A 23,505-nucleotide genomic window follows, 5' to 3' on the forward strand; every position below is an offset into this window, starting at 1 on the left:
CTGCAATTCCTGCAAGAAAAAGCAAAGCAAAACAAATTGTTGTTTAAAAAGGGATTCCTCATCAAAACAGTGGCATTTATTTTAGTTTAATCATTTTACAGGGCACTTAAAAGTGACAATAAAAAAAAAAATGGTGATGTTGGTGCCTCAGTGGTGGTATCAAAAAGACTCAGAGATGGACAGTAATGCACACCCCCAACAGTTATGGTTGTTCTCACGTTCACTGCAGTTAAAACATCTCATATACTGGAATTGAATGTGAAAACAGCAGATACAGAAGCACATGGATCACTCTCACCTGTAAACATCACATAGAAAAATACAGCAGGATTATTTCACAGTACTGTGGACATTCACTGCAGAAGCAGAAGAACAGGCAAAGCACAGCAAAAGACAATTTTTAAGGAACGTATTATTCTCACCTCTCTTCTGCTGCGGATTAAAGACACAAAATCACATGAATGAGTTTTCCCAGAGGATGGACTTTGGAGGAGAAAGTGATAAACGATGCACCCCTGTGCATGACGTCTTCCCTCTGTGTGTGTGTGTGTGTGTGTGTGTGTGTGTGTGTGTGTGTGTGTGTGTGTGTGTGTGTGTGTGTGTGTGTGTGTGTGTGTGTGTGTGTGTGTGCCTACTTATCTACTGCTGTGATGATGCTGTGCGACGTAGGCTTCAGGGGTGAGTGTATGCGAGGGGAGATTAAAGCTGTATGAGGAGTGAACAATGCCACAGAGAGGAGGGAAGCAAGAGACTGCAGCTTTACTGATGATGGAGCAGACTTTCCTTCGGAGACATGAGAGTAGACATTTTTTTACACTTTACTACTCAGACTGTGCTTAAATAAGCAGCAGTGTCTTATTTCATCATTTCAGTATCTCATCGTCTCCTATCCCCTGAGTCTAAAATGAAGCTGTGAAGCAGTACAGCACAATCGGGTCACAATGGTTAGCATTTGTTTTGCTAAAGAATAATTACATGACAATATGTAAAATTCCCATCCAGATGTAAAATAGATATTTTTGTCTGCTGCACAATTAAAAAGAGTTAACCCATTTTTTCAAGTTGCGACTCAAGTTGTTTTCTAATCCACGTAAACGGAAATGACACTTCAATAATAATAATAATATTAATAGAAAGAAACACCAATTTAGACAAATATAACTGACAATATATTTTTATTTTTATATTAAAGGTAGAGTAAGTGATGGTGTGCAAAGATTGTTAATATTTGAACTCAACTAGTGATGACGAACTGACCGAAGAGCCGGTAATTAACCCGACTCGTGTCACTGAACCGACTCACTCCTGTTTTTTTTCTTTTACCTCATTCGTGCCGTTGTGTGTAGCTGGTATTCTTATGCTACTGTGTGTGTAGTAATCTAGCTCATTAGTGCCTCCACTGGAGTGGTGGTGGTAGAATCAATCAGGAAATGAGCTACCTAGAACGAGCACCAGGCTACTGAACGAGACCGAATGTAACCGGCCGGCCGATCGAGTCTAATGTAATCATGCGATGTCTTGGTTCTCGGCAAGTTTGAGTTATTAACCAAGCCTTGTTTCTGGTGCATCTTAGATGACTGTGTTCATGGCAATTCACACATTATCGATGGGGAAGTACATCACATACAAATACACATCATGTTATCTTGGTAGTTATGTTAAGTTAAATGTTAGAGAAGTGAATGTTGCTACATGGTAGAGGCTGTCACCAGGAGTCCGCGTACCAGGCTACTGAACGAGACCATAACCGTGCCTAATACGAGACCGTAAGGACCGTAACCGAGGGTACTGCATGAGTCTATCTATGTAATCAAACGGGTGTCTGGGTTCTTGGCAAGTATGAGTTATCAACCGACAGCAGAAGCCTTTATGTCTCGTGCATTTTAGAATTGTGTTCATGGAAATTCATAGGCTACATTACCAAGGGGAAAGTATTATATCACATACAAATACACGTAATGTTATCTTGGTAGTTATGTTAAGTTGAATGTTAGAAGTGAATGTTGATCCAGGGACAGATATTTACATTCACATGATGCCTCCCCCCTCATCAACTGTCGCTGCCTGTGTTTTGTGGCTCCTTTTACAATTTACACCAGGTTTTTTTTCAGCACACACAGAAAATAGAGAGCTAGATGACTGTGAAGAGGATTGGATTAACATCACTTACTCTCCCTTTAATTAAGGAAACAGGGTTGTAGGCAAACGGGTTAAAAATGTTGTTTTATTGTGCACCAATGTGTCATCAACCACCCCGCATACTCTTCCACTCTCCTCAGCTCCTCTGTGTGGCACGAATCGCCTCTCCTATAGGTGAGTGGGCTGCAAGTCAAATTAGCTCTCCGTCATCCTGCTATGTGAGCGCACCGGAGGCTACTGCGGTAAGATGCGGCGACGCACGATGCCGAGCGGTTGATGACATGATGCGCAGTGGCCGAACAAGTGGGGGGGAGACACGGAAATAAGATTCACTGCGTGGTGTTCAGCTCTAATTTAGACGATGGGACAGAAGTGAATACATGTTTGACTCATTTGTAGTGCTGTAGCGCCAGTGGTGCAGGCCGACTGGAAGGATGTGGCGGCGCTGATCCCACTAAAGGACGCTCCACAGCCCGAGGACGGTTGAATAAAGGCTTCGTCAGTAAACAACAAGCAAGCACAAAGACATTAAGTAAAGGACACTTAATTCAAAGCCTGGACCGGAGACACCGAGGCATCGAATGAGCTAAGAAACAAGCGAACCTTTCATCGGGCATCCCTTTCAGGACATAAAGGCTGGGGATAGTGGTTTTTCCAGGTACAGTGTGTGGTTTGACGTTGTTCATCTTCATCATAGTGGTACACAGCCTGATAGCCTGATAGGAGTAGGCTAAGTGTGATATGTGTGGCCCAAACCTATTTCTGCTGCTTATGTGGCGGTTTTATTGAGTCACTTTGGGTAAATCCTTTAAACAGTGTAGGCATGAGTAGTGGATTTATGGATTTATGGCCACCTGTGTTTCATTTTTAGTCCAGTTCATGATTCTGTATGGCTGATGCAACGACTAATCTAATTGGAACCACAATGGACATGGTGTGAATGCATATTTTTATATACGATTGGGGCTTGATTGTGTAGGAGCAGTTTGAAAAGAAGCCACTTGGATTCAAATGTATGACCTTTGACAGACTCACACCCCCACAGACATGATAGCTGTAATCCAGTCAGCCAAAAGTCAAACAAAATCACTTCTCTGTGTGGAATTCATTATGAGAAATTAAACATTTCTCATTTATGTTTTCATTTACATTTTAATTACATCTGCCTAGAATCCGCTCTAATTGCTTTCTAATTAGTCAGACAGTTGAAATAAAGGATTGAATTGTGTCTCGCATGATGCTTGCTATATTTACCATATCAAACAATTAGACTAACTGATGAGTCTATTGTTTCTTAATGTGCACACAGCACTTTTTTTTTTTTTTCAACAGTTTGTCCTGATTTTCCTTGTTTTGTCCCACTTCCCCTGCAGGTGGTTTTATGACAGCTGAGTCAGTCCTCAGTGAGAAAGACTGGCCGACGGGGAGGGCAGTGAAGCTCTGAAGAAGGCATCACTGAGCATCAGTCTGGTAGAAAACAAACTTCTCATTATACTCTCCATCATCGGCCTTGACAGCCGGACGACTGACCTGGGCGTTTCTTTTCTTCGCCAGGAGACTCTCCAAAGTTAAGGAGCGATTAAGGGGAAACAGAAGCACAACTCCATCTCGCTGTCAGGAAAACAACACATTCTATTTTTGTCTTTGTGTCCAAAAACTCAGATGTCTTTAGAATGAACTGAGTCAGCTGTCTCTTGCGGTGTCAAGTAAATATATTCTCCCTTGTCAGAATGAATCAGTAAGACATTCTCAAGAGTACTTCAGCTACTGCATAATGCTTAGGGTATTTATTTCCAAACTGTGATCTTTTTACATTTGAGCTTTCACGCTCTGAATCAAGAATAGACTCTTGATAGGGCCAGCATTCCCTCTTACAAATGAGAATTCAACTTGACCTGACAGGCTGCATTTTAATAAAATATAAGCGAGGACGAACCAATAAAACATAAATGAGGCCAACAACAAGCACCATGCTCCAGCAGAATAACAACAACAACTACCCCTGCCTGAATGTGTCAGGTTCCACCCGGGAAATGCTCCAGAAGTGCTCCAGAGCCTCTCTGCCCTTCCCCAGCCGGCTGGAGCTGGGCCTGGGAGACCTGCCACTGATCCGAGGCCTCCGTGCCTGGGCCTTGTGCTCCAAGAGCCGCCGAAAGTCTGGTGGTATGCTGGGAGGAGGACAAGCCCCCACAGCTCCTCCTGTTGTCCGCGGGGGTTCGACTTCCTGCCCCAGGCCTGCAGATGTGTACCTGAGCGGGGAGTGGGGTCGCATGGGGTACGGGCTTCCCTTAGGACTGGATGCCAGGCAGGCTGGGATCGGAGCTTTGGTAACAGTTGCCACTCTGAAGACCTCAGAGGGCGGTGGGAAGACCCAAACTCAATGCCTCTTCCTCCGGACTGAGAAAGGGAGCTGTTTGTACTCCACAGCTAAGCCCAGTTCTGGTGTGACTAACAGTGCCGGCTCCAGCGTGGTTGGGGGATGGCTGAGAGGGAAGACAGGAGGAGAAGGAGGAGGAGGCAGAGACATCCCAACCGGGAGAAGGGACAATGGGCCAACTCCGCCGGCACATACCGGAGTAAACCGGGTTAGGGTGCGATCTGGCCGGAGATGGAGGAAGTCCAGTAATGCAGCAGCCCGGGAGAAAACAGGCGTGAGCAGAGAGAGGCATCAGAGTAGCAGGGAGGATCCTGCCGGAGAAATCCCTCTGGAAGAAAGGCAGGAAGAGCTAGACAAAGGAGGCCTGGCCAGTAAACAGTTTCCCAGCCCGCAGCAGGACAGCAGGAGAGCCAGACAGGAGAAAGAGGGAGCATGCAGAAGTCCTAGATGCTGCCACAATGCTTCTCTCAAAACCTGTACTCAGTGTGGAAGGAAAGCACAGAGGAGGGAAAGCCAGGATCCACACGAGGGATGTGAAAGTCCAAGAAGAGGCACCTCAAACAGGCTGAACAGTGAGGTGAAAGGAATGAGGAAGGAGAGGCAAAAGAATGAGGAGGAGGAGAAGGAAGGCCTCAGCCCATTAGAGTCATCTAACTCTGTTTTGGCTGTACCAAAACCTGACCTAGAATTGAACCACTTTCACACAGAATCTCACAGCGACTGTGACGTTGAAGAGATCAGAGAAGCCGAGAGCAACGAGGAGCTAAAGGCACAAACCTCTCACGGCAAGGACGACTATTCGGAGAGAGAGGAGGATACAAACTCTGAGGTTATGAAAATACATACCGGACTTAATGATTTCATTCATGGCCACGCTGGACCGGTGACAGATGACTTTACATCAAGACATAACAGATATTGTGACAGAAAACAAAGTGTAAAAGAAGTAATAGCAGCTAATGTGAATGGATTTTCGGATCACGTGGCGGCAGATCAAGAATCAGAAAAAGAGATGGAGAGTGCGGATGTTGAAGAGGAGGAAGGGAGCTTCAATCAGACGCCTGCAGGATTCTCGGTTGTATCTGACTGCTATGAGGACGTCTCTGTCTCCACCTGCCCTGCCTCCATCAGCACCGCAGTCTCCCCCGAGCACTCCGCCGCTGTAGAGGGCAGCAACTGCAATGCTGACCATGACACTTGTGGTGGTCAGAGAGAGCAAGAGAACAGCAGAGAAGATTCCCTCGAGGAGTATCAACAAGGGGTAGCAGACCCAGGGATTAGTACGGGTAAAGAAGAACTGGATGTAAGCACATTTGAGCAACAAGAGCTGAACTGTGTGGCTGACGAGGACAACACTGGGAACGAGAACAAAAACAGAAAACCTCTGTTGCTCTTTCAAACGGTGGGAAACGGAAAAGAGCTGAAGGAGAGAGAAGCTCCATCGTCGCCTCTCAGACACGTAGCTCCTTCCATTTTTGAGACAGAAAGCAGAAACGTTACCGAAAACAGTTGCCACCGTTGTACAACTGAGCTTAATGGAGCAGAGCGGAGAGATGAGCTGGTGTGGGATGTTAGAGAAGAGGAGTCACAGGAGGAGAATATAGGGGAGAGAGTAAATCCTAGGGAAGGGGATGAAGCCGGGGAGATTTGGAGAAGGGAGTGCACCTGCAACGAGCCGGACTATGGCGAGGGTAAAAGCGATGACGATACAGAACGACACCCTGAGGATGACTTGAATGACAGTACCATACAGGAGGATAATGACAAAGAAGTAACGAAAAACTGTGCACTAAAAGACAACTGGGGATGCAGTGGAAGGAAGAAAGAGGTTGGAGCCCCCTGTGGACAAACAAGCATCAGCCATGTTGAAGCGAATGGAGAGACCAGCACCAACATCACAAATGTTGCCTGTGCTGATCCCTCCACCGCTCTTGCACACTCCCTGGCTAATCCTGCCCCCTTGTTGCCTCCCCTGGGATCCATGGCAACATGCCTGCCCTGTCTGGAGACGGAGGAGGAGGAGGAGGAGGAGGAGGAGAAGGAAGGGGTCGGCGTGCCAGCACGAGACCTAAAAGAAGGTCAGGAAGGGAAGAGGAGGCTCAGGAGACAGGTGGAAGAGCACGGCGAGGAGGAGAGGGGCTCCACCGTGGCCACTGAGGAGGGGAGGAAAGAGGAGGAGGATAAGGAGGAAGATGAGTTTGGAGTATTCATGCAGGCAGAGGGAGAGCCAGCCTGCAGCGAGGGATACACCATGTCTGCCTCAGTGCCTTGTGGGAGCAGAGAAAGTGCTGGTGAGTCTTATGGTTTGTCTTTCTGTGTCTTCTTAGCTGGCCTTGCCCTCCCTCTCTTTCTTTCTCTTTTAGTATCTCTCCCCTTTGGGAGCTTCAGTAAGTTTGCCTTTCTGTTTGACAGACATGGGAAAGAGGATCTTTTGGTTAAAGGCAACCAAGCTGACATTAAAAAGCCTCAGAAGTAGAGTTACAGAGATGTCAGAAACACACAGATTTAGAGACCGAAGAACATCAGCACGCAGAGTATTAGTGCATTTTTAACCTTTTGTACAGTTCTAGGAATGCATATACACATACTCTGTTTTAAAGGGCCACACCAAACCACATATACTCTATGTCACAGTTAATCACTCTGTAAACCCTGCTATATGTGTTAGAAATGTGAATCTATTTTCCAGTTGTTACAGTATGGATTAGAAGCCACATTATCATTATGAGGTCATCAAGTGGAGACTTTTTAAATCAATCTGGACATATGATCTAACACTGACAAACAATACTGCAGACTTGGAGGTTCTATTTTGGACGCTTCTGGTTCTGGAAGTTAAAGTCCCATTCATTTTTCCCATTAATATTGTTATGTGACTCACAGTTGGGTCACCTAACTCTCCCGGTTAAATCATGACACAAAAGATGTACAAATTAGAAAAACATTTGGTTTGTTGATAAAAAGTTGAAGCTTCAAGCTTGTGGGAAACCCCCCCAGGTGCATTTCAGCTATTTCAAAATCATGCTATGTGCATAGCTAATGGCGTTGAAAGCTAAAGATTAGAGTGTTGAGAAAACTGAAACACAATCTGCAATTTACGGAAATGTACTCTGATTTCGCACCTTTGACTGGCTTCTTCCCATAGCAATGGCAGCTGAGGCTCATGGGTATTGTAGTATTTGGGCCCATTCGCCATTGGCAAAATGATAAACAAAACATGATTTTTCAGAAACGATGTTGAGATATATAAAACTGATAAGATAAACTAAACAGTATGATCATCAAATAAACCAGAAGAGTCGCATGTTTCTGTGTGTATGTTAAAAGACAATCTAAATGGAAATGCATAATGAGGGGCACACTTCTGGAATGGAAACAAATGGCTGTGATTGGAAGGAAAAATCAATCCAAAAATGTATCGCAAATGGTCACAAATGTAAAGTATACATGATTTATTGTGAAGGAGCTAAAACTCACAAGCACACTGGTATGGTCCTTTTTAAAGCAAAAAAAAAACTAAATGTACTAATAAATAATGTCAGACTCATCCACAGTGCTCTGAGTTAACTGAATGACTAAAATAATAATCTGACAATATAATGTAGCACTCACGACACACATGCAGCTGGGTGTGACACATCTTTGTGCCTTTTTGTTTTTCTGTGTTAATCAGTCTTTATGTTCTCTTGTTATGTTCCCTTTGGCTAATCACCTAAGCCCAGTTTCCACTGCGGGGCCAAACAAGGCTAAGCCGGGGTTTACTTATTATTTATTTCCTCTCAGTTTATCCACCTCAAGACATTTTTGTGATTATTCAAACATATTGCTAAAGAGTTATCAGCAGAAGGTGCTGTCTACAGTGACAGAAAGCCCTTTGTGTGCATTTAATGTGTTAAAGGATTATTCCAGTGTTTTTGCAAGTTTTTACTCCTTAAGGGTCACTTTAACCTTGCTCTGATTGGTTGTAGGTCTATTCAATTGCGTCCAGAGGCATTTGTGCCTCTCGCCCCTTGGAAAAATCGAAATGAACTAGGACGTTCCGGACTAATACACATTTGCAAATTAGTCTGGCTATGTCAGATTAGGTCACTTCACCTACATGACAACAAAAATGTTTTTTTTTGCACCTTTAGTAGCCATACAGATCATTTTGGTTTGATTTGCTAAGGTCTCAGCAATGGAAGGTAAGGTATGAAGGCGTGAAGTCCCTTCCTTGCAGAGAGTCCCCTGATACAGCTGGTAACATCTCAGCAACGACTCACACACAAATACTGTATTCACTCACTTGTTTACTTGCAACAGAGATTAAAGGTCCCGTATTGTAAAAATTGAGATTTCTTGAGTTTTCTTTTATTATACAGCAGGTTGAGGTGCTCTATATAAATACTGTGAAAGTATCAAAACACTCAATCCACAGAGAAATGCACACAGCCCGTATTTAGAAACTGTGCCTTTTAAACGAGCCGTCAGGACTTCCGTCATTCCCCGGCTGCAATGACAGAGCAGAGACTCAGAGATCGCAGATGCAGAAGACCCGGAAGCACTGACCAATCAGAACAGGCTTTTTCGGGAGGGGTGCTTAAAGAGACAGGTGCTATAAAAAGTGTGTTTTAGACAGAGGGTGAATACAGGATATATTTAGACAGATAGTATTCAAAAAAGAATGTAAACATGTTCTAGTAGAAACCTAAAAATACAAGTGTGAACATGAAAATGAGCATAATATGGGACCTTTAACGTAACAATTAATGCAACTCATCATGAACTGCTGCTGAAAAAGAACGCCCAGGTTTGAGGGGGTGCTAAGATCCCACGTTTTACCTTCTGATACCAAATCTCAGGGTATATTGGCTGATACAGCTCCAACGTTAATTTAAAACCTGTGTTCCTGTGTTCAGGTGTAAAAAATCACACTTAAACTACACAGCAATTCTGAAGTATTAGTGGAGACGTTCAAACTACAACATTCTTTTTCTTTGGCTTGTGCAAAATGTAATGATATTCTTCTAAAAGGTTTATCAAGCGTGTTGTTAGAGGTTTATAGTGACCGAACATTGTAACTGGGCTGTTGTTGGGATAGTAGTAGAAGTATGAGTGGCAGATATCCCCAAATCTCTGTGTATTAAACTAAAACTGGCTAAATGCCACTGGGAGTGTCATTTAGTTAAACTGACCCTTTATGTTGTAATCCTAATAATTATTCTCAGTTATAATAAATGCCGGTTGTTGCTATTACACAGCTAACCCCTTCAATGCAATGTAGGTTTATCATCCAGGTCATCTGAATGAGGGCAAAGCCAGCTGGAAACGCACAACAACACTACAGGGACATATACAAAGGAGACTGTAGACTAATATTAACTGTGTGTGTGTGTGTGTGTGTGTGTGTGTGTGTGTGTGTGTGTGTGTGTGTGTGTGTGTGTGTGTGTGTTTGTGTCTGATAACAGCACTTGGAAACCATGCCATCACCGGGGAGTCGACCCACTGGACACCAGGCTGGACAGACAGCTCCTTCCACCAATCAGACGACACCTGGACAGCTTTTCCTCAGGATTCGTCAGATGAAGGCCGAGACATGGTGGGACAGTGGTGGCCAACCAGCGCTGTGGAGGAGAGCAGAAACAGCCTCTCGGCCAATCAGAATCTGGTATAGTTGTACTTCTGTGCCCGGCCTCCTTAAGATGGCTTCCACATAACCATAAAGTAGAAATTTACCCTTAGATCTTCTTACACACCCACACACACACACACACACACACACACACACACACACACACACACACACCCCCACACAATGCAGACTGTGTCCAAGCCTCCCCTTTGAGGATAAGTGACACACACAAAATTCTCGCTGTTTTGAGATTAAGACCTGTTTGAAGTAATACATTGATGTAATAAATTGCGTTAGTAGTTTTTTTACGAGATACTTTTTTACTCTTACTCAATTAGTTATTTTACTTTTACTTCTACTTAAGTCATAATAATTTTAAAGTAACAATACTTTTACCGTTTTTGTTTACCCACCACTGCTAAGACACTAGCTTTGTTTTTGTTTTTTTGGGCATTTCTGCCTTTATTAGATAGGAAAGCTGAGATATGAAAGGGGAGAGAGAGGGGGGAAGACATGCAGGAAAACCATCACAGGTCAGATTCAAACCCTGGACCTTCTGCATCGAGGAAAAACCTCTGCATATGTGTGCCCGCTCTACCAACTGAGCTAACCTGCTACTAGCTAGCTTTGTTGATAGTTAAGGGTCTCTTGATGCTACCGCAAGAATGCGTATCTCTGAGGTGAATTCCTGTTGAATGTTGGTGAAAACTGACTGAAAAAAAATCTAAAAATTTTAGACAAGATCATGTTCTTTATTATGAAAAAGTGACAACGTTTTAGATAGATATTAGATTTTCTGCAGGCATACTGTATCAAAGTTGTGGTCAAAACTCACTATCAAAATAACCAATACCTTCTATTTGAAGTAACCTTTATGTCTAAATCCTGTCACTTTCCCAGATCTAGGCCAACCCTGGGTTTAAACTATTTTAAAATACAGAGGGTGATATGGATTTTTTTGGTAGCAAATTGCTCATGATTTTGGCCTTTAGCTGGCCTTGTGTTCATACAAATATTCCCTTTTCAGGGTCAGTTTGAGTCTAAACTGTATTTTCTGAATCTCAGACCAAATAGTTTGCAACTATTGATATTGAAAGTCAGACAGCAAATCAAAGCCAGTGGTAACTGCAGATCCCCGGGACAGCTAACGTTGTGGGCAGATTGCTTCTAAAGTGAAAAGTGTTCCAAAATAAATGGACTGCATTTATATAGCGCTTTTCTAGTCTTAGCGACTACTCAAATCACTTTACAATACAAGCCAGGATTCACACATTCATACACTGATGGCAGAGGCTACCATGCAAGGTGCCTCCTGCTCAGCAGGAGGGGAGGGATAAACATTCACACTTTGGGGTTCAGCATCTTGCTCAAGGACACTTTGCCATGTAGACTGCAGGGGCTCTACTTCTAGTGCTTTGAGATTGCTTTAATAAAACCCATGCAACTCAGACACAGCAGTGGTGCCATTCCAATGTATTTACTATGGCTTTGTCCACAGACAAAAAAGAACTTTAAAGTGAAATTAGACCCACAAACAAGAACTGTTTTTAAGCTTCCATTCCCACCATTTTAGCTCAAACCTAAAACCCTTTGCATTCCTGGTGCTGTAAGATTATTTGAATTAAAGCATCCACTTAGAGGTATTTGAGGTTGAGTTACTGAGGCTGCTTCAATATCTAACAACACACCACTGTCCTCTCCCCACTTAATTTTCCAGCTGAGGGCTAAATGTGTTGACACAGGCTGGCTGCTGGCTGCAAGGCCCCTGAGGCTCCCAAAGTAAATCAATAACAACAATAAACACGCAGTATATGGAATATTTTTCTGTTTATAAATCCAGGCCACATTTATCAGAGCAGTTGTACCCCAAAGGACAGCTATACTGCATGTTATCCTAGATGTGTCTAAAATAAACTGGTCATGACTTATTTCAGCTAATAATTATGTAGTTAGACTTTTGTGCATCATTTAATTTGGAGCAATAGGTATGAGACACGAGGGATGTGCGTTCCCCTTCAATTAATTCTTTTAAGAATAGGTTGGATGCATTTTGCCGTCAAAAGGTGTAATGTATAATTATAAAGCGTGTCAGTAATTGTGTAAAGTAACTTATTTATGAAAACAACATGTTAAAATGTGAGTATATAGTGGCCGGGTTGGGTCGGTGGGTAGAGCAGGCGCTCCTATACATAGAGGTTTATTCCTCGATGCAGAGGTCCAGGGTTTGAGTCTGACCTGTGACCATTTCCTGCATGTCTGCAAAAAAGTGAATATATATATATTTGTTGTGTGTTGCTTGAGTCTGTAAAGGAGGATTGTATATCCTGTACCAGAATTTAATCTGCGTATCCACCTGAAGCCACTTCTTTGGCATTTGTGGTTTTTAAGGAAATGTTCATCAGCCTCAGCTATAGGCCAACTGTGTATTTAGTGCTAATTAGCTGCTAGCATGACTGTAGACTCTTTAGACACGTTAATCAACACCTTATTCTGACTGGTTTTGTTTTTTTTAATCATTGGATCCAAAATGTGACTTGTTTAGAAGAAATTATGAGTCATACTTTTGTTGGTGTTTTTCAGTTTCCTGCACCAATACCATGGAAACAGTTTTTAGACCTAAAATTAGTCGTGTTTTTGTTTTTGTTTTTTTAACTCACATTAGATCCTCTAAGCTCTCAGTGCTTTTTTTTCTTTAAAAATTGGGAAAGAAAAAGAAGCCGGTACTGCAGGAAGACTCTCCCAGTGGACATCTAACGCAGTGAAAAGATGCAGATGAAAAATGAGCTCTGCGGAAAGCTGCAGTGAAGGAGAGTGTTGGGAGAAAACTGCTTTCAAATGAGTTGACTCATATGCTTATAGTGTAATGAAGAGGCCTTCAAAACAATCAAGTACGGGCGCCCAGATAGCTCAGTTTGTAGAGCGTGCGCCCATATATAGAGGTTTACTCCTCGAGGCAGCGGACCTGGGTTCGACTCCGACCTGTGGCCCTTTGCTGCATGTCATTCCCCCTCTCTCTGTCCCCTTTCATGTCTTCATCTGTCCTGTCAATTAAAGGCCTAAAATGCCCCCAAAAAATCCATCTAAAAAAACAATCAAGTATTAAGTTCAAACGTGATGAACTAAAGAGGGCTGCCAAACTCTCTGATGTTGTAGTAACTGATGAGATGTCTCTGTCTGTCCTGTAGGCAGCTGTCTTTGCTGAAGCCTTCCCATTGCTGCCTGCTTCATCTTCAAGTGACCCCTGTGACCACGATACTGTTCCCACACTGACCCAGCTCCTCAGGGGCAGAGCCAGTCAGGACCAGGGGTAGGTAGACCATCTCGACTGAGCCCACTGTAGGCTGTTTTATTCACTTCAAACATCAGATGAAGTTATTCTTTTCTCTAATACAGATGATGCTGGCGGGCTGGCTAGTTAGTTAGTGCTATGAGGCTCAGTTCTCCGTTCAGCATCATCTGTATTAGAGAAAAGAATCACTTCATCCGATGTTTAAAGTGAATAAAATAGCCTTTGCCAGCCTACTTACTGGAGTTCCACAACTACACATATCCTGTTACAAGAACAGATGTGGCTGTATTATTTGTGTCCCCTATAAATAGTTCTCTTAAGAAATGTTATGGTTATTGTCCCCCTCCATCTGTTAGATGAAATTTACGCCCATGCATTTTGATTTACTGTATATCAATTGATCTGCTGCAGTGTTTGCTGGCTGTGTTGACGCATTGCTCCAATTTGTACCTCCCAATAGGACGTATTAGAGCACACAGAAAACTCTACATGACGTGCTTGTAATCCGCTTTAGGAAAATTACATGGAGGATTCTTTCCTGTCAGAAGCTCATATCTACTGCAAATGTGACAGGACATGAACACAGCAACAGTACAGCAAGTGTGCAACAGCTGAGAAGTTTAACAACTAGAGGAAAATACGTGTTTTCTAATGTGGGATGTTTTATCCTTTATGCTCATGCTTTATGCTCATGATAACATGAAAGTGGGATGACACAGTAACCGTCACTCGTTTGAACAGGGAACTGTTGATCACAAGTGGGTTTCTCCCTGAAAATTATATATATTTTGCTATATATATTTTTATATTATGCTTTTTGGCTTTTTCCCTTTCCTTTATTGTGTTATATATCTTGTGTATATTTACAAATTGAAAAAGCCCAAAGTCCACCCCAAAGGGAGTTACCATCTCCAACAGAAAACACTGTTCACAAATTGCTCCAAACAGCTCTATTGTAGTCCAGCCTTTACTTCCTTGACGAACGCGCGTCACTTTGTAACACGTTATAATGCTCGCCTAGCTGCTAGCGTGGCACTCCCTCATACTCTGCTTCTGACTGGCTAGTAGTCCTTACCTAGTTACTGTCAGGGCACGCCCTCATACTCTGCTTCTGACTGGCTAGTAGTCCTTACCTAGCTACTGTCAGGGCACGCCCTCATACTCTGCTTCTGACTGGCTAGTAGTCCTTACCTAGCTACTGCGCATGTGCAACTCCTAACAAAGATGGAACAGAAGTGAGATGTCTCACTCTGTAGCTAAAACAGAGAGCTCAACACACAGGGTGAAAAGAGGAGCTGCAGCAATGTGCAGTACAACAAAAATATGGTGTTTTTTGAAAATTAAACCATGTAAACCTATTCTGGTACAACCTCTAAATATAATTATGAACCTGAAAATTAGCATAATATGAGCATTTTAATTAAATGCTTTTTTGTGCTTTTATTTTGGTCTGTAAATAATAACACAAACAGTATGTGATAAAAGAACAGAAAAAACAAACGGATAACAAAGAAATCCTCTTTAACAGAAATACAATGATTTTTATTTATTTTTTACATTAATCCTGAGCCTTTGTTTTTAAACATGCATACCCCTACAATTATATTGCATTACTCTCTCTTTATTAACTTTTTTTTGATACTTTCAGGTAATAATTGCATGATTAATGCTGTTTTAAAATATTGTCAAATCTCAGAATTTTCGAGCCTTTGATTTAAAGGCTCTGCGATTCCAATCCAGTACACTTTTTGTCAAATTCAGTGAATATGTCCTCGCTGACTCCACCGACTAAACCACCAATTCATTTCTGCGTAGTGCAGTCATATGGAATAAATACTACTGAATTGAACATTATTCATACAAGAGCAGTTGGTTAATGATATATAATAACAATAATGTGTATCATCAACAATATGCAACATCTGCCAGTGATTAGGACCTAAGTAGAGATTTCCTTTGTCTCTGCCGCTAAAATGTTTGTGAGTTTTCAGTGTCTCAGAGATGTCACATCATAGTCACACCAAAGGAATTATTTTTCTTTGCAAGTATTGAACATTTCTGCATTTGCATCAGCACTGTTTGTTTCTGTGTTTTTGTGCCAGAGTTGTGCAGTGGAGAACCACGAGCTTATGGAAATAAGTACAAAAGAAAAAAGTCCTCATTTGATGTTTTGTTGTAATATCTATGTTAGAATCAGGGTAGTTGTGGATATGTGAATAGTGGATTTGTGGATCAGTTTTTTAAATGTAACAAATTGTGGCCACCCAGTGGTTTATGTGGTGGACTGCAAGGTGGGGGTCGACTGCATCTCTGAAAACAGAACACGTTCACTGATGCACATTGCGATTTAACAAATATGGGTCATATCATTAGTCAATATCATCCAGTATCATCAGTTTCGTTAACGAAATAATTTAAAAGCAGTTCACAGACTGAATTTACATTGAAGTGACGCATAAATTCTCCAAGAAAATCCCAAATAACATGGACAATTTACTGCGGGTAGTTATCTGATTCTCAAGTTTCATTGAGGAGTTTGTATATCAAATAAAGGATTTGAATAAAGTCACTACTTATTGACCATTTAAGTTATCCGACTTTATAGCATTTTTCCGTAAATGAAGACTGTCTTCAAAACTGTCACTCTGTGAGAAAAACAACATCCATTGAATCATTGCTTCCTCTGTCCCTGTTTGACCCTGCAGGCTGTTGGACAGTTTCCATGACTTGAACAAAATGATATGCCAGAGATACAAGAGAGAGAATGGCGTGTCTCGTGACCTGCTGCTGAGGACTTTGCGCCTGGCGCAGCCGCACACTGTGAGTAACTACTGGTATCATTCACACTGACAGACGTGGGGAATGGCACTGCAGCATTCTTTAGAAAACATAATCTATCTCATATCAAAATATGTCTCCTATATATCTCATATCAAAGTATTACTTGATTCACATCATGCTGACGTGTTTCAGCATTCTGTTTAGGAAACACTTTTCAAATTGAATGTTACAGTATATGATTTCTCTGTCTACACACACACACATGATTTCCACACATAAGTTTGTGCAGAGGAATTACGACAGAGCACTTAGTGTCCAATTACCATTTGTTAAGCTTCAAGGTTTTTAAATTGAATTTGTCAGGGCAGACTTAACAGCATGTCAAATGACCTGATAGTGCTGTTTAACTGAAGAAAAGCAGCTCCATTCAAATGAAGTGGCCGCTGTTAAATGCAAAACACTCCTAACACTTCACCGCCGCTGATAAATGAACAGAGCAGGCAGGCTGGTCGCACAGTTGAACCAAACCATGTGAGAAAGCTGCAGAGCACCTGATGTGTGATTTACACCTCAAGGATTAGCAGAGCAGGAACTACCACTGTGTTTTTATTTATTGTTTTAGCTATTAATCTTGTCTTTTCTTGAGTTATTCAGGAGGTACGTGTCAGCTAACCATTCATTAGCTGTTACTTACTGATTTGTTGCTTATTTGGTAACTACTGAATTAGTTTTTGTCTACTTTATAATAATGTGTTAAACATAGAATCTTGTACAAATGGATTACAACAGAGGCAACTACAACTTGACAGTCTTCATGGAAACGGTTTTATTTGTGAAATTATACAAAGGTTTTATTCTTAATGATCCCAGTCACTTCCACACAGTGAGGCATACAGCTTATTAAATAAACACTGCTATCGGATCAGTACTTGGTATCGGCCCATACCTACTGTAGTCCTGCATTGCCAGACCTATCTGGACTGGCTCCTCCACACATACAATCTGGGATAAGAGAAAAAACATAGACTGTATAAGGAAAAAAAAAACGCTTGGGCTTGTTTACATTTCTTTAAACCAATCACAATCGTCTTGGGCGGCGCTATAGGCTCCAGCCGCAGTGACGGTGGCTCTGCAAAATGATCTCTGGAAGGAACTTGTTTTGGTGGAACATTTGCATCCCGCAAAAGAAAACGCCACAGATGATATTAAATGAAGTTAACTGTTCACACAATACAGTAACGTGATCTATTTAAATTAGTTGGATACATGGTTAAACGTAATTTTACCAGTGTATCAGCGTGTGTATTTCGTCTACAGCAATCCCACCAATCGGTCCCAAAACATCCCAGTTAGAGAGTTAATGCCGTAAATGTATTCTTAGTAAATCTTTACAATCATTCCCCGAAAGAACCAAGCAGGCCTGCCTTGTTGTATGATCCAAATCTTCTTCAAAACTGAGTCGGGTATGGCTACAGCCTGGAGACCTCCCGTCTCATGCCCGTCATGCCTGGTGCCGTCCCCGAGTTTCGACTTTTCAAAATAAAAGCTTGCATCTGGTCCGCTATGTTTTCGTGGTATTTTGGATGTTTTTGAACTAAACAGTACGGCAATCATGCTAATGAATACAATTATGTTTTCAGCAGATGTCTTAGTTACAACACGATGGAGCTAGCAAAGCAGTTTTGTGTTTATATGTGTGGGCGGGATTTATTCATTTTGGGAAATCCCATGGTCTCTACAAAGCTATAGCTCAAATTGGCTGGCTGACTAAACAGGGAGGGACTAGAAATCCTGTCTTGTTTTGTTTTTTGTATTTCAAGAGCGAATTGCTCCACAATATGAATACAGATTGATTATCACTTATTTTGGTGGTAACTGTTGTTGTATAATCACAATATTACACTTGAGGAGACCTACACGTCAATGATGCGCCTTTTCGGACCTCAAAAAACTTGCCATTTTTAGCATATAGCTCGCTAGCTCGAAGGTTGTTGTTGTTTCCCGTAGCGAAAAAGAGTTTGAGAACGGTATCACAGAGAGTTGAAGGTGAGGGACATCTGGCCTAACATCTGGCAGCACCGGATGTGAGGCAATTATCCCGGGAATGTATTGTCGTTGATCCAGTTTAGCCCATACCCAAAGCCAAGTTCCTAGTGTCCCAAAACCCAAGGTGCCATCATTGAATAAATAGGAAAAATCTTCCATTTACAATCATATAGAGAAAAAAAAAAGCAAATCCTCTCATGGAACCGGATGATCAATTCTCATAATTGTTTAAAATAAATTTTCTGTTGACCAAAGAATCGATTAATCAACCCATCACTTTAGCACTTAAGGAGTAGACCACAGAGTTGTGTTGCTGATTTTAGCAGGTGTTCAGTAGTCTAATATCACATCTGCATCCTCATGTTCTTATCTCTGCAGGAAAGCAGACCTGCTCCCTGGACATCCAATCGCCGTCTCTCCCCCGGCCTCCCCTCAGCCAATCAGCACACTCAGAATGCTGCCGCTAAGCGACGGTTGTCATATGACTACAACAGAAACACCATGGAGTAATTGTGAGGGTTCAGCTCTGGTTGGACTGTGATTGATCAACGTGTTCCTGAAGAACTGCAGGTTTTAACCCCAGCAGGGCACAACGGACCAACGGCAGGTTTCTCAAGACTCTGGATTAACAACATGTGTACTATCTGCCAGTCAAATACTGATGGATACACTCCCTGGTTAATTAAGCCTGAGCCGCAGAGAAGCCGTAACCTGGATGAAAATGGAGCGACGGTTGTGTTTCAGATCTTGTCTCCTCCAGCTCCTGTAGATGGTGGAGTGTTTCCATTACACATGTGCCACTTGTTCACCACCACCACCACCCTCCTCCTCCTGTTTTATATTTTAATTTTCCTATTCGACCCTGCTAACAGCAGGTTGTACAAGGCACTCGTTACTATTTTGGAGGAAGAGTCAAGAACATTATGTCACCACGCCAACCCTAAAATATTTCCTTCCTGTTCTTTTATTATCTAAGATTTTAATTCTACCTAAATAGACATATTTCTCTTTGTCAGAGCTGCTGTTTTCGGCGGAAACTGTCTCATTGTTTGAATGAAATCTCAATGGGTTGAGTCACACAAAAACATTGACTTGCAGGGAATGAATGATTTTGGATGGTCAGCATGCTTTGCTAACTAGTTCATCCGTATTGATATAAGCAAATATTTCTTCCTCACTCTTCTCCTTCTCTTACCTTTTGCCTTTTGATTAAAGATGAGATAGTTTTCTTTTCCAGAATAGTGTCACTGTGGCTCCACCAAAGAGTCGTCCAACTCAACCAATGAGATTGTTTCTTTTTCTACAGCAGCTCTGCCAGAAAGGCTGTGGAACTGGTGTTGTGTTTGTGTCATGTGGAAGTGGAAGAAAGCAATAAGAGCAAATGATTTCTGTTACAACTTGCAACCATTTAAATTATCATACAGTTCAAGATGGCAGTTGTTACTGATAGTGAAATTTGCACACGGAAATTATTCTGAAGGTATTTAGCACTAACTTGTTTGGGCGTAAAAAAAAAAATTTACATAGTTTTTATAACATACAAGTTCCATTTACAAATGAATATGACATAAAGCATCTGTCTGCCTCCCATAAATGATTGTTTTCTTGGAGACAAAAAGCATTTAGTTTATTTATGTAGCACATTTCAAGCCAATTCAAAGTTCTTTACATAACCCATTAAAAGCATCGAGGCAAAGTGCAAAAGAAATACACTACAATTAAAGAGAGTCATTAAAGCCAAGAGAATAGGAAATGAAAACAAGCTCAAATAGAGTAAGCTATAAAATACAAGAATAAAAGTTACAGTGCAGACTAGGAAATTAATTATTTGATTTAATAAAAGGCAGAAGCAAACAGAAAAGTCTTCTGAGAGTTGCAGCGGACCTGTGGTTTTCTGGGAGTTTGTTCCACATATATGGTGCTTAAAAACGGAACGCTGCTTCCCCATGTTTTGTTCTGACTCTGGGGACAGAAAGCAGACCTGTCACAGACAACCTGAGATATCTGACAGGCAAACAAGGCATTGACATAATGCTCCTTTTTAACTGGTAACTTGCCACCTGCCACTACTAGGGGCGTTAATTTATGAAGCGCTCCTATGGGTCGCATTAGAGGGTATTTTCGTATGGTTTGGAGAAGTGGTTCAAACCTGTAGTGTATATGTATGGATGCCAACATATCTCTCCAGATGTAAACATCAGCTAGATTCATGCAAGCGTCAAAGCTCATTTCCCTCCCTTTTGTGTGTCTGAATGAGTGAAGTAACAGAAAATCATGTTGTCCCCACTGGAGAGCAAAGTAAAGCATTATTTTTACTGGCAGAATGCTGTCGATGCATCCAGATGGGATGAGTCTTACATTTTTGATGCATGTACTTTCATTGTGTGTTTGCTACAGAAAAGCCAATGACAAGAATGAATCTTGAAATAATTTTGGTTCCTCAGAGAAACAAGTTTGTCTTCCAGTTAGTGCCAACAGGAACACCAATGAATGTGCCAATGTTTACGAGGTAACGGAAGCGAAGTGGATTCAGGAGGAAACGCTGCCTCTGGTTTCTCAGAGACACTGAAGTAGACTCAAACAAAAATGTTGGCATGTGATGTTTCTCTGTTTTCTTTGTCTTTCCATCTGGCTTCCTGTTTGCCTCTTTCTCTTTCAGCACACTCACAGTTGAGTCCACAGGTATAACTTCTGAATCTAGCTGCCAATCAAAACAATGTTTTTCTTTTCTGATATTGTTTACATTATGACCACGTCAATGATGCACTGTACATTTTTAATTTTGACATTCTATTACATTTTCTCACCTCAGAAGGTTTATTTTGCTTGTATATTTCAATTGTCAACTCAAATCATTTGTGATGAATTTCAGAAACAATCAAGTATGTGTGTCTGTCATTTGTACAAACTACAAATTGCTGAAAAAGAAAAGAAATATTTTCTGATCGGTCTCAAATGAGGAAGCAGTTGCCGCCTTGTTAACTGACGTAATAAAATGATACTGTGTGATGGCTGATCGCTGCCTTGTGACATTCAGAAGTATGTGACGTGTTAAAAGCTGCATTACTGACAAGCTATAATCACCACAAGATAACTACTATTTAATTATTTAAGACCTTTGCCTGAAACAGGAACATTTTGGTATCTAATTATGTAAATATATTTATATAAATGAAATAATATAGATGGAAAGACCTGGATAACTCAACAATTAGCTGAGCTGGTATAGATTTGCTTCACGGCCAGAGGAGGAATGATTTCAGAGATCAACAACTCTTTCGATGTATATGTGGGAATGAGAGTACTAGATTAAGATAGATTTATAGTTTTTCTAGACTAAAATCTGAATTTAAGTCAGCCAACTCTTTTGTGTGATCAATGTGAAAATGGTGTTGCCTGTTCATGCTACTGCCACACTCTTGAGTGAAAATCCTTGGACGAGGCAGAACATTTCTCTAAATGCGTTGATTTGTTGTATAAAGTGGCAAGAATGTGTCGCATCAAAACGCACAGTGATATACAATCATGTGGATTTTTGGAGTATATGTTAATCCTGTCCAGGAGCACTCTGACTTTGTGTAAGGATGGTTTGTGCAATAATTAAGTGTCAGGCTCATGACCAAACAGTTATGGACAAAATTCATCACACTGCTGTTTGTTGCCATCAAATTTTGCAGGATTACTCAGGCACCAGATTTCAACAGTCTTAACAAAACAGTGTTGAGACGTCCAATAAATGATCCGATTAATTATGCAATAGCAGATTGGTATGGTGCATTTTTGTAAGAGAAGTGGTTCAAAAAAAACTATTTTGAAAAATAGCTGCTGAACTGAAATCTGCTGGTCACAAGCTTAAGTGTTTAGCTTGTAGGCAGACTAGCATCATCTCCCCCTGACTATAAATAGACAAACATAAAATAGCACACATCGTGACATCTTCCACTGTTTATCAAAACAACATGTTACGTGTTGTGTTCACATGTATTAATTCATGCATGTTTGTGCAGAGGATAAGAAAGGTATTTTTTGAATACTATACTTTGGCTTAGCTCAACTGATATAAGTGATACTGTAGCCTATGATTGGTAAAAAGATTACTTTGTATACAGTAGCCGAGCTTAGCATTTCTTTCAATAGGCCTACATAAAAAATATGTATATTTCATTGCAGGTTAGGCAGTTTGTCTGCAGTGTTGCTCAGGAAATCCCACTATATCAAAGGCTGAAGGTTCACTTTTAAATAAAAAGCCAACATCTCTCCCCAGTGAGATCAGTGAAGCAGCTCTGTCATCCAGAGAGAGTGAAGAGTTAAGCACTTTATTTGCTGAGTCAGAGCAGCTCCTGCCTCCCTGCTGCTCCGTGTTAACAGAGCTTTGTACTGCGGGGTGGAAAACAGCCGACCTGACCCTGGCCCCACCGTTTACACTGTATGAGTCGGCCGGCCTTTTACATAAACTCCACAAACATGACAGCGATTACTTCACGAAGAAAATAACAGAGCATGCGGAGGGTGTTTTACTGTGCCTAGCAATCTCTGTCTGTGAAAACAAGCGGCAGCTGTTAAAACTCTGACGAGTCATGAATTTAGATCTGAGCGTTTTATGAACTGGAATTTAAAGTGCTCATATTATGCTTTTTGGCTGTTCCCCTTACCTTTATTGTGTTATATATCTTTTTTGTGCACGTTATAGGTTTACAAAGTGAAAAAGCCCAAAGGGACTTACCATCTCCAACAGAAAACACTGTTCACAAACTGCTCCAAACAGCTCTATTGTAGTCCAGCCTTTACTTCTGTGACGAACGTGCGTCACTTTGTAACACACGTTATAATGCTCGCCTAGCTGCTAGCTGCTAGGATGGCACGCCCTCATACTCTGTTTCTGACTGGCTGGTTGTCCTTACCTAGCTACTGCACATGTGCGACTCCCAACAAAGATGGAACAGAAGTGAGATGCCTTACTTTAAAACAGAGAGCTCAACACACAGGGTGAAAAGAGGAGCTGCAGCAATGTGCAGTACAACAAAAATATGGTGTTTTTTGAAAATTAAACCATGTAAACCTATTCTGGTACAACCTCTAAATACAATTATGAACCTGAAAATGCGCATAATATGAGCACTTTAAGTTTCATTGAGCTCGATTTAGGGAATAATTTTGGGAAATAAGCTTATTAACTTTCTTGCTGAGCGTTGGATGAGAAGATCACTACCACTCTGCTGCTTTGAGTTAAAGGGTTAAGGTTGGGGATAGAAGTTTCCGCTG

The 23,505-nt window shown here is 41.5% G+C and overlaps 1 protein-coding gene across 1 annotated transcript; it reads left to right on the forward strand.

Moving 5' to 3' along the window:
• The first annotated feature begins 2,372 nt into the window (after positions 1–2,372).
• LOC144515835 (uncharacterized) lies at positions 2,373–20,280 on the forward strand. Its single transcript, XM_078246982.1, has 6 exons — positions 2,373–2,797; positions 3,513–6,807; positions 9,964–10,163; positions 13,313–13,434; positions 16,122–16,236; positions 18,622–20,280. Exons 2-6 carry the CDS (start codon positions 4,089–4,091, stop codon positions 18,751–18,753), a joined length of 3,288 nt encoding a protein of 1,095 aa, XP_078103108.1. The 5' UTR covers positions 2,373–2,797; positions 3,513–4,088; the 3' UTR covers positions 18,754–20,280.
• Positions 20,281–23,505: the final 3,225 nt, after the last annotated feature.

This window comes from Sander vitreus, chromosome 3 (assembly GCF_031162955.1).
Source record: "Sander vitreus isolate 19-12246 chromosome 3, sanVit1, whole genome shotgun sequence".
Classification (NCBI taxonomy): domain Eukaryota; kingdom Metazoa; phylum Chordata; class Actinopteri; order Perciformes; family Percidae; genus Sander; species Sander vitreus.